We start from the raw sequence: 11,989 nt of genomic DNA on the forward strand, positions 1-11,989 counted from the left end.
GTTAATCATTAATAATATGTAAATATATTGGACATTTCTTCCCGTAGAAAATTGTTTTAACTCTGACAAGATCTGTGTTCAATGTTAAATCAGAGCTGGCTACATTAGGAGTTGGAAGAACAGATAAAGTAAACACCAAGTTATTTGATTGACAGACTTAATAAATGAAATAATGACAATTGGCCCAACAAATGACAAATTACTTGTATTTTAATAGAAGACACTTTTTGAATTTGTATTTGTGCTCATCTCTGATTGTCGACTGATACTTTTTATACATATATCGGTTAAATTCTTGATGGCGATTAATCGATTAATCATTAACATCCCTATTTTAAACCAATCAAATACTACTTTTATATTTGTTATGTTGATTCATCAACTCGAGAGCAACAGGATACAGCTAATGTCATTTCTGTCTGAACTGTAAAGTAACATAAAATGGAAATACCCAAGTGAAGTTCCTCAAAATTGTACTTAAATCCACCACTGTTAATACACAGATATGCTCTTTAAACATTTCCAAACCATATTTGTTCAAACTTGATAAAAGCTTAGATTGAATTTGTGCTCCTGATCCTGATTCAGCCTGAGGTACTCCTCATCCTCCTCCTCCTCCTCCTCCTACACCACCATCACTACTCACATCACACATACAAAGATGTGGGCCAGTAATACATGAAACAGCAACGCAACCGTGTGTGACCTATTCAAGAGATGACTCATGCTGCACTCACAAATACACACAAGCATACACACCGAGGCTTTTACACCTACAGTAATTATTTTATCAAGTGTGAATCAGTCAGGGCGCTCTAATTTACGAGATAGCCCCAAACTCAACCCAGGATTAAAAAGGGTTTTTTACCTATATAGTGACATTTCAACCTTATACTGTAGCATCCTCTACCTCTATGGTAAAATCACTAGAAACATGACATATTTTAAATAACCGAGGCAAATATGACTACAGGATGCATATAATGAGGATGAGGAGGGAGGATTTGTAGGTTAATGGCTAGTGACTAATACGCATTACTGTTACTGATGTGACAACAGCTTAAAATGACTAAAAAGCTGTGATTGATAGAAGCTATTGAAAGCCTGGATGTCTCATAAATGTGGGTTTACGCCTTTTCGGTGTGTGTGTGTGTGTGTCCTGTGTGTGTGTGTGTGTGTGTGTGTGTGTGTGTGTGTCCTGTGTGTGTGTGTGTGTGTGTGTGTGTGTGTGTGTGTGTTAGTTAGGATTCAATAGTAGCCTAATTGTTGATCACCATCTATACTTACTATAAATATAATTATAGCTTTTATGGTCCAGTGTGTGTGTGTGAGAGAGAGAGAGAGAGAGAGAGAGAGAGAGAGAGAGAGAGAGATATGGTGTGTACAAGCCTACAGTTCATTAGTATTCAATAGTAGCCTAATTGTCGGTCACCATCTATACTTACTAGGCATTTAAAAGGGATTTAGGCCTTTAGGGATCAGTGTGTGTGTGTGTGTGAGTGTGTGTGTGTGTGTGTGTGTGTGTGTGTGTGTGTGTGTGTGTGTGTGTGTGTGTGTGTTCGCCCACCTTGTGTTGTTTCCACATCACAGCCAGCGGTTTGACGTCGTGTTTGTTGTGTTTCCCCTCCTCCAGACACTTCATGCACACCGGAGCCTTGCAGCTGTAGCAGTACATGCTGAAGTTTTCCGCTTCGTGGTCCAGGCAGGTCGCGGGTTTCCGCGCGGTGGCGGGCGGCTGCTGACCGCCGCCCCCACCTCCGCTCGCCGCGCCGCCTCCTGCCGCTTGGTTCCGCGGCGGCACCAGGCGGTGCTTGGCGAGCGGACCGCGGGACGGGTGGCACCGCTGCTGGCAGGCGTTACAGTAGAAAACATCGCACTGCTCGCACATCACCGCCGCGTCCACCGGGTTGCGGTCGCACAGCTGGCACTTCACCGAGGAGGAGGAGGAGGCGGCTGCGGCGGAGGCGGCGCGGTTCTGCTGGTACCGCGTCACTATGGCCTCCAGCAGCCGGTTCCGAGGGAAACCCCGGAGCCCCCGCTCGTCCAGGGAGACGCTCCTGTGACACAGCGGGCAGGTGAGGGAGCAGTGTCGGTGGTGGTTGGCCGGCGGGAACACCCGCACCCCGTTTGGACTCTTGAGCTGGCACGGTGTGTAGGAGCCGTACCCGCTGTCCGTCTCGCTGTACAGACTCATCTTGTCCATGTCCAGGTAGTCGTAGTCAGAGCTGCCCGACGCTCGGCTCTGCACCGGGGTCTCTCCGTCCGGGGTCTGGACCGTGATGTTCCGGGCACACGCCAGGCAGACATTGTGGGAGCACGGCAGCAGGATGGGGTCCTTGAAGAGGGAACCGCAAACGGGGCATTTTAACTCTTCCTCCATCGCTCCCGTCTGTGTCGGTGGACCGGCGGAGAGACGCAGCTTCAACGACACTCCAGCACCGACTGACACGGACAGCTCCCCGAGACGGGCTGCGCATGCGCGGAGCGGGGCGGGGAGAGGGGCTTGTGGTTGAGTTGATGGATCGAGTTAATTTCCCCTCAGAGAGCTGACCACAGAGCAGAGCAGCTCTGAACCCAGGAGTCTTTGGTAGTTTTGGGGATGATTATTTAATCAAAAGAGAAAGATCTTCACTGACTGATTATTTCTGCCTGAACAAACTGAATAAACAAACTCTTTATTTTAAACAAACTGACCTTAGAGGACAACACAATTTCATACTGTTCTACTTTGTTTATATGTGGCGGACCCTGCCACCTCTCTAGCTTCAAACAGTGTTCTGGGGACCTTATTTTCCCCTGAGAACAGCTTGTTTATTCAGCTATGGAGAAAATAAACATTTCTAGGTTTGTATTATTACCTCATACATTTTGAAAATATTAAAATTTTAATTTCTTCTACAAAACTGCACAGTGCCCCTTTAACTGCTACACTGTACCACCTATAAATTGTTTTTGCCAGCATTGAGGCGTCTGTCTTTAAAGTCTCCAAACCGCCAGGAATAAAATTCAGAGGGAGAAATGCTGAAGCTTGATTTGTTTTGTATTTTGTTGGCTTGTAACTAGTTTTTCAATAAAGATGAACAGTGGACATTAAATAATATCATAGTATATCTAATAGAGTGGTGTAGTTTGTAGTCCTAATATCAGTTAGCATTTTTGCAAATCCAGTCCCCTCGTCCCCCTCAAAGTCAGCAGAGCGGTCATGACGGTTGATCTCTATGTCAACAGTAATGGTGGTCATGATGATAATGATACTCATTTATTTTGACTGCCTGATCCTCTGCATTTGTTCTGCCTGTCAGTCTGAGACACGTGATCAAAACTTAAACAAACCAAACAAAGATAAAGTTCAAACCCTCAGCACGGACTAATGAAGGCGTCAGAGGTTAAGATCCTCGATCCTGCCTGGACGAGGAGGACAGATGCTCAGATTCCACTGAGATTTGTCAGTTGGATCCCGTCACCGTTGTGTTGTGTGACATTTGCTCTCGGTGTTAGCTAAACATTTAATTGAGCAGACAGCTGCCGTGACTGAAGTCCCTCGGGGTGCAGCATTAATCCCACCCACAGGGACAGCCTTTACATTTATTAGCCCTGTTAGCCTCCCATTATACCTAGTTACAGAGCTTCCTCTGGTTATTTTCATTGCCTGAACTAACCTTTAACCACAATCTGAGGCTCTTCCTCTTGTTTCTGACATTTTTGAGGACATGTACTCATAAAAAATGAAAGGCGGGGCTGTAAATCATTCCAAGACAGCTCAGTGTGAGATGAGAGCTTAATTGAATTGCCAGTTTGACAGTAATGTAGTAGAAAATGGCCTTTCAAAGTGTAGCAGTCTTTTTAAGATGCTCCTGAGGACAATCCAAATACCCAACAGGACCCCTTAACATTACAGCCAAAGAAGAGTTGTTTGGGGTTATTTTTATACTATATTATATAACAAATCAGACTTCATTTTCTGAACTTTTTTCCATGTTATGGCAAAGTGGAGAGGGTTATCCAAAGGAGAGGGAAAAGACAAGCAGACTGGATGTGCTTATCTTTATCAGCAGCAAGTTAAAGTGCTCAGATAGATTTAACTGAATCAAAGATCAGTTGCTTATCAGTAATTATGTGTAAAAGTTTTTAAGATAATGAAACTTTTTAATTATTCTGGACGCACATGTTGTGACATTCTGTAGGGAAATGAGAGAATCCTGTTGGAGACGCACCATTTTTGATACTGCCAACAGTTGGCACCAGAAAAGAAATGTGAAATTCAACAAAGAGTAGCTTCAACAATATTTATTTATTTATTTATTCGGCCACTTGGGGGCCGCAGAACACAACACTGACATATCCTGAGCTTAAAAGATTATCTGTGGCTTCATCACTGCAAAACCTCTCTCGGATAAACTTTGTCATTTGACCTATTGTCAATATCAAAACACCAGCTTTAAATAATTAAACACTGCAGGTGCTGGACAGAAACGAGAGTCAATGCAGCTCCAATGTTAAAGCTTACCAGTTATTGTGATGACATGAGCTTTTGTTTGTAAGAAAAAAAACACAAAAGTCATTCTTGAGCTGCCACCAGATGGTCCAAAAGTAAAGCATTTTCAAATCCTACACATTGCAGCTTTATTAGTTGAAAAACAGCGGTGGAGTAAGTAAAAATCAGGTGTAAACTTACTCTGATGTGACATGTTGTTTGTGGACTACTGTAAATGGGATCATAGTTTTCTAAATGCACATCAGTGTGTGTTGAAGAAGACTTGGTCTAGAGATTGAGACCATCAACTCATCAGCAAACTGTTTACTGAGGTAATAAATCAAGTGAGAAGTAGAGTCATTTTCTCATAAGCTTACATACAATCAGACTTCTTTTGGAAACCAATGGAGTCGCCCCCTGCTGGTCACTAGAAAGAATGCACCTTTAAAGCACTTCTGCATTGACTTCACTGTTCAGACCCAAAAACTTGTTAATATATTATATTATATTATATTATATTATATTATATTATAACTATTTTATATACAGCCAGGTAGCTTGTGAATTCTCCAGGGTCTTATTATCTTAACCTATAGCCTGACAATGCATCATAATTTATTTGCTGTATATAATTTGTGTTAATCTGAATCTGCAGAGTTACAATTAACTGAAGTTATCAGGTGTATCTTGCTTCTGAATTGTAGTGGATCAAAGTGAGTAAATGTACTTAGTTACTCTACAAAACTGTTGCCTTACACAGATGTAATATTTAACTGCACCTTTGTGAATGGAGCTATATTATAAGTAATGCACGCTGGACAGTTTATAATGTAATCAAACCTAAAGAACTGTGTTTATGTGATGCCAGATGAGTCTGGAAACAGTTATCTCAAAAATCAAACATGTTTTTGCTCTGTGATTAAAGAGGAATGGTCTAAATCCCCATTCATAAAGATGCAGGACTGCAGTCCGATTCTTTTCCTGATGAAGACTCAAAATCTTTTCATCTTTTCATCATGTGAAATATTTACTGAACATTCCTTCAGAGTGCATTCTTCTGGAGTAATCCCAGCAGCCTGATGCTTCTTCTTCTCCGAGGATAAGCTGATAACTTCACCCGAGGCTTTCCTGGAGCCCCTCGATCACATCAGTGATTATAATGAGATGAGCTGTGAAGCAGAGAGAACAATCATGTGTTGAATCATGAGCGTAGTCTAAAAATATCACCGTCTGCCATCGTGGCACGCTGGGCTTTGTCGCTCCTGGGAAGTGTTCAACACAGAGAGAGGAGCAATTGTTTTCATGTTGCAATAACACAAGTCAAATTGGATTTGCTGCAGCGGCAACTGCAAGGCAGACGGGTCACAGGGTTGGATTTAGACATTTCTCCAGCTGTTTTAAACTAAATGAGGATTTTAAGGACAATTGTTTCCCCTTTATCCAATAGAAATAACCATAAATAATATTATGTTGTTTTTTTTCTGTTTTCCAGGAAATATTACCACACTGGAGCTGATCAAAAGCTATTATAAAACTGACCAAAAGGACTGCATTAACATCTGGAAACTGTCTATCAACCACTGTACAGTATCATTAACCCTCTAACACTAAACATCCACTATAAATTATTTTTTTACAGTTTTAAACACACATTTTTAAAAAGGTACATATCATCATGCACTGTTGGTTAATATATGTCCTGTCTGTGTTCATAATGTGTCACATTATTTGTCAATATGAATCATGCACACTATATATAGTGTACATGTATATATGCATATAATGCACACATATCTATCCAGCATTTATTCTTTATTTCTTTGCATTACTTGTACTCACAAACACACAGAACAGTCCAGTACTCACACTGGTCATCGCCGTACTTTTTATTTATTTTTATATCATTCTTTATCTTATTTGTTCAGTTTTTCCTATCTATGTTCTCAGCAGTTTGTCTTTTTCTGTGTAGTATACTGAGAGCAATGTAAACTGCAGTCACGTGTGTACACATACTTGATTAATAAAGCCGATTCTCATTCCATTTATTTATTTATTCTACATTTTAAGCAGCCACAAGAGGGCAACATTGCCCTGAATCCATGATCAATAAATAAACTGTATGAACTGCAGCGCTTTTATTTTGTTCAGCCAAACAGAAACGTGTGTTTTTACCATATGAAGGTGCCGTCGGTACTTCAGTCCTTCTGTTAAAGGTTAACAGATGGTTTCAATCCAACATTAAACTTCTGAGTATATTGATATATGATTTTTCCACTCATCACAACACAGATCTGTTGAAGATTTAGTGCCTCTCTTTGCTGATTTATTTAATTAAAAATGATCGGTGAAATTGAAAAGACCTTTTTACTGCTGACAGTTTGTATTTCATGGTTCTTAACCTGGATGCTCATCAGGCAAACATATAAATCAAACTTAAAATACATCCAGCTTCTAAAATGTGAATATTTTCTGGTTTCTTTACTTCTCCATGACAGTCAGCTGAATATCTTTGGTTTGTGAAGAAAACAAAAACATTTGAGAACGTCGTCTTGGGCTTTGGGAAACACTGATTGACATTTTTCTCCGATAAATACAGAAAAAAAACAAAAACAAGATTGCACTTTTGCTTGATGACGTTTATTCAATTTCATGTGTTCCTGTCAAACAAACTTTGACTCAACAACAGCCAACATTTACCAGTGCATTTGCTTTTCAGTCATTCCTTTTAATCAGTCCTAGCAGGCTAGAATACTATTTAGTGTTCAGTAATGGTCCAGAGGCATCAAAATCACTGCTGGGTGAGTTTGAATCAAACATAGTATTATATTGCTTCCAAAACAGCATAAACATTAGGTTTTCAAGGGGAGCACACACGTTCCGTTGAGATCAGGTTTCTGCCAATGACTCTGATAAAACTGTGTGATTAAGATTCAGAGAAAACACAGGTCACATGCACTAAATTGCAAATGACACAGCCAGTCTGATCCGGAAATTAACATAAATTTATCAGCTGTTTGTCTGAAATGTGTACTTTCTTTTTCATGTATTCATTGCACAATTGCACAAACTTGAGAAACGGTTCACTTCCTGGTTTTCACCACACCCTGACATGGAAACAGGAATAGCTCAACAACAAATATTGAATGCAGCACTAAACTAATACCAGATCATCTTTAATTCATCATTATTACCCTATATCAACAGGTATTTTTGTGTGAGTTGGTACAAATTCAGGTGCAAAGAAGCTTTTTATAAATACCTATCTTCAGGTATCTTATTCTGCTGTTCTGCATCCTGTCGTTTTCCGTCCTGCCATCTCAAAATAACCAATATTTAGTGGTTATTTGTTAAATGGGAGTTGAAGTTGCCAGAACAGTCAGTAAAAGAACATGTAAGTGTTTCTTTGTCAGTTGTCCTTTACTACAGTCTCAGACCACAGATGTGGTGCTCTCCGGATTGATCCGAACCGGCCTGGTGCTCTTCCTCAGGTCCTGCAGCTGTTTGGCCGGCTTACCCACGCCCTCCTCGAACCTCCGCTCCACCACGGGCAGCACGGTGTCGTGGAGGAAGCTGGCATTCTGCACGATGAAGGCCTTCTTCTCGGGGTCCTGCTCGCAGCGCAGGCTGTAGTCCACGTGCTGCACGGCCACCAGGATGATCTCCCTCAGGCTCTCCAGCAGCACCATGTGCAGCTCGGGGAAGTAGAGCTTCAGGCCTTCCTCCAGGAAGCTCATCATCTGCTTGGTGAAGGCCACGATGGTGTAGCTCAGGTTCACCCAGCAGTCATCCCCGGTGTACTGCTCGAAGCAGCCCACCCCACAGGTGCGCATCTCGTCCTGAGGAAAACAGTAGTAATGGAGTAAAGTTAAAAACAGAACTTTAATTTCTGATATTTCATAGTGAGGTTTATGGGGAACTGATCTCAAGGCCAATTATGTCATTATTCTATAGCGAGGTGGAGGAAAACAAAGCCACTTGAAATCCACCTTGAGTTTAACCAGAGCCTCAGGGGTCATCAGGTTCATCCTCCTCCACATCTCCTCAGAGTTTCTGTGCTTGGTGGCCTCCATGATGATGTCCTTGTAGCTCAGCAGGCCTGCCTTGATGTCCTTAACGAGCAGGGACTGCAGGGTGAACGTCAGGTCCAGGCCGATCTCGGTCAGCTGCTGACAGTGCTCCTTAGCCACTTTAACACACTCTGCTGCTGTCGACAGGCTCTCCTTACTGTCAAAAACCTGATAAAGACAAAAAAGAAATCACTTTATTAGAATATTTTTTTTGCAATTTTACAAGGACAAACATATTTTCACAGGCTTTTGAATTTGGCCACCAAAAAAGTATCCAAAGTTCAGAGTCTACAGCTCTACGTACCTGTTTGCTGAAGGCGTCCACAAACATCCTCATGGCTGTTCGGGACCACACCACGAAGGCTGAGTAGCAGCCCGTGTTCCCGGCAAAGTCCATCTCGAACTCCTTGGCCGTCTCCAGCAGGCTGGTGAAGAAGATGTTGCAGAGTTTGTGGATGTAGAGCAGCGTGGCTCCTTCTATGCGAAGCTGCCGGATGGCCGTCTGGACGGCGGCAGCGCGGTTCTTCAGAAACAGCTCGCAGGCTTTGGTGGACTGACCTGCACAACAGACGAAAACAACTGAAATTTAGTGCAAATATTTCATTTCATGTGGTGACACAGGGCAGATTTTTCATAGCGTTTATGCTGTAGTTTTAGAGTTTTACATTTTTTAATCACCTTCTGTAAATGTGGAGTTGAAGGCTGATTCTTTTATGTTAATGACTAAATAGCTTAAAATTTGACTGTTTGAAGAAAAAACATTTTTCAACAGAATTTTGTGTTGTTTTGACAACACATTGAATATCTGACAGTGTGTAGATGGCTTTGAAACAACTTTTAGGAATTTAAAATTTGTGTGAGTTTTTTTTTTTTTTTTTAATTCTGTGAAAATGTCCCAGCAGGTCAAAAATGTCTTTCTTAGGGGTTTTTCTAGGACAACTTGGATTCACAACTTCAGCGTTTCCTCCTCCTGGCTGGGTCCCTGTCTGATGTGTTTCTCTGGTCATTTGAATTTTCCATGTCTGGGAGTAATGTCTGCACCAAACAACATCATCAAATATCAGAATTTTATTAGATTTTGCAAATAAACAAAATGACTGAATGATAATTAATTTGAAGATTGATAACCTGAGCTGACTATTAGGGCAGTTTAACAAAACAACGAGGAGTATAAGAGGAGAGCTAGATTTATATATTGTTAAAGACCCAACGAACAGGAATACTGACTGCAACCTCGATTTGTAATGATGAGTTGATTACATTATTAGTTCATAAACACAAAATAAATCTCAAACTTTTTTACTAATTGATCAAATGTGTGTTTTTCAAGCAAAAAAATGCCAAAAACTCACTAGTTTCAGCTCCCCAGTTGTGAGGATTTGTGACTTTTGTTTATCTCAAGTAGCTAAATATAAAATAAATATGTTTTGGATTTGGGATTGTTGGTTTGACAAATCAAGCAATTTGAGGATATCCTCTTGGGCTTAAGGATACTGTGATGGACAATTTTCTCCATTTTGCTGCATTTTATAAACACTAAATGTGTATGAAAAATTGGAGGCACCATTTTATTATCGCAGCTAAACAGCCTTTGAGGTCATAATCTGAAAGTAATTTTGTTGAATAATGTTTGCATGCTCGCTAACTATTTCATGCAAAGGTAATGCAAATAGAGAAGGTGAATGTGGAGTGGTGTCGCTGTGGAAAAGAAAAATTGGCTTTTTAAAACATAGCAGGACCTAGTCTGATCAGCTGGGACACAGCCCGCCTGGTGGCTTTAGGCCCTCCTCGAAGTGACCGATCTGGAGACAACTCGAACACCAGAACCTCTGTCAGCTGCCTCACGCGCTCGTCCACCTTCAGCCTCAGCTCTTTGACCCTCGGGGTGACCGGCTGGTCTTTCAGATACTCGTTCAGCTTGTCCAGCAGGTCCACAGCGCCCTCGAAGTCTCTCTGGGCGATGCAGACGTCCAGATCCTCCGGCAGCTCCTGGATCCACTCCAGGCTGAGGTCCACACTTTCCTCGGCATCAGCTGGCTCGTCGTCGTCCACATCGAAAGGATTGGTGGACACCTCTGCTCTGACGGGAGAAGTGGGGATCTCCTCCTCTTTCTTGTGCTTGTCCTTGGTGGCTTTGTTCTTCTTGGTTTCGTCCAGGATCTCCAGCCACTCCTTCTTGATTTTGCTGTTCTCCGCCTGGAAGATGCGACTGTCTGGGAACATGAGGATCTTGAACATGTCCTTCATGGGAGGGTTGTCCTTTACGTTGACCACAGCGAAGCTCTCCAGGTCATACAGGGCGTTGTATTTATACTTCACAGTTCCTCTGCGGTTTGGCAGCCAGGTGGCGATTAACAGACAGTCATTCATGAGGAAGGCGTGCACCTTCTGGATGGGGGACATGTTGTCAACATCAAACTCCACAAGGTCACCATTGTAGACTAGGTGCCTCCCTGGGGTGTCCATGATGTTTTTACCCCCTTCTACTTTCTCCAGCAGTGAGGTGAGCGTCCTCTGCTTCACCTCCTCTGTCTCTTTAGGGAAAGCAGCCTGCATCTCTTTGGAGGTCTCGTCCTTGTCTGTCAACAGCAGGGCCTGAGTGATGCTCTCCATGATGCTCTTCTGCTCCGTCAGGATGTGACTCAGCTGGTACATCTCGCTCTCCAGGTAGGAAATCTCTTTGGCCGTTTCGATGAACTGTCTGTAGTTCTTGTAGACGTTTTTCTTCAGGTTTTGAGCCGTTTCGTCGGCCAAGTTTTGGATTTTTTGACGGTGCTCCTGCAAATCTCTGTCGCCATCAGACTGCTGCGAGAGCTGCTTCACGTAGTTCTGTGGGTCGAAATTCGGCGATTCGAGCAGTTTCCGGAGTCGGTTCCCCGTTTCCGACATCTTCTATTGCGAATGTGTTTTCTTATTTAGACAAAAATCTTACAAATTAGAGGTAAATGTAGACAGAGGAAGAGTTCATGGACGCCCCTTAGTTCATTTCCGCTTGTTTCCCAAACAGGAAGTTGACACCCTGGCTGGACCGTCACGGGATTGAGAAAAACGGTTGGCCAACAAATCGCATGCAAAGGAGCAATTTTAAATTAAAGTTAGTCGTTTGTTAATAAGTAGATTGTGTTTATTACAAATTTGAAAACAGAAAACGTACATAAGACGTGAATTATTGCCTATTTTTTTCAATTTAGTCTTTAAACGACAACAGCTCAACCCCGAGTGCATTTTTAATTGGCCAACTAGTAAAAATGACAACAAATCCCAGAATGCCTTGCTATTATTTTCAAACGGGCGAAAGTTTTGTCAAGTTTACGAGAGTTACTCAAATCTAGAGCGGAAACGTGTCACGATAAGCGCAAACTATTCCAATGATTTAATTTAAGCATACGTATATGTTATAAAACAAGAAACACCTGTACTTTTTTATTTGGAAATGACATTAAAACCA

The 11,989-nt window shown here is 42.0% G+C and overlaps 2 protein-coding genes across 6 annotated transcripts in view; both read right to left on the bottom strand.

Moving 5' to 3' along the window:
• trim67 (tripartite motif containing 67) overlaps positions 1–3,021 on the bottom strand; it is a 58,983-nt gene extending 55,962 nt beyond the window's left edge. For all 5 annotated transcript variants that reach the window (XM_084378272.1, XM_084378271.1, XM_084378270.1 and 2 more), the window contains exon 1: positions 1,568–3,021. In XM_084378272.1, coding sequence (XP_084234398.1) covers positions 1,568–2,380 — 813 coding nt within the window. In that variant the 5' untranslated portion in view covers positions 2,381–3,021. The remainder of the gene's footprint in view (positions 1–1,567) is intronic.
• Positions 3,022–7,631: 4,610 nt separating this feature from the next.
• exoc8 (exocyst complex component 8) lies at positions 7,632–11,711 on the bottom strand. Its single transcript, XM_084377635.1, has 4 exons — positions 10,281–11,711; positions 8,846–9,099; positions 8,461–8,709; positions 7,632–8,310 (listed from the first exon to the last, which is right to left on the bottom strand). The coding sequence occupies exons 1-4, from the start codon at positions 11,428–11,430 to the stop codon at positions 7,903–7,905; spliced, it is 2,061 nt and encodes a 686-aa protein (XP_084233761.1). The 5' UTR covers positions 11,431–11,711; the 3' UTR covers positions 7,632–7,902.
• Positions 11,712–11,989: the final 278 nt, after the last annotated feature.

This window comes from Pagrus pagrus (genome assembly GCF_965226575.1).
Source record: "Pagrus pagrus genome assembly, chromosome: 16".
In the NCBI taxonomy this organism is placed as follows: Eukaryota; Metazoa; Chordata; class Actinopteri; order Spariformes; family Sparidae; genus Pagrus; species Pagrus pagrus.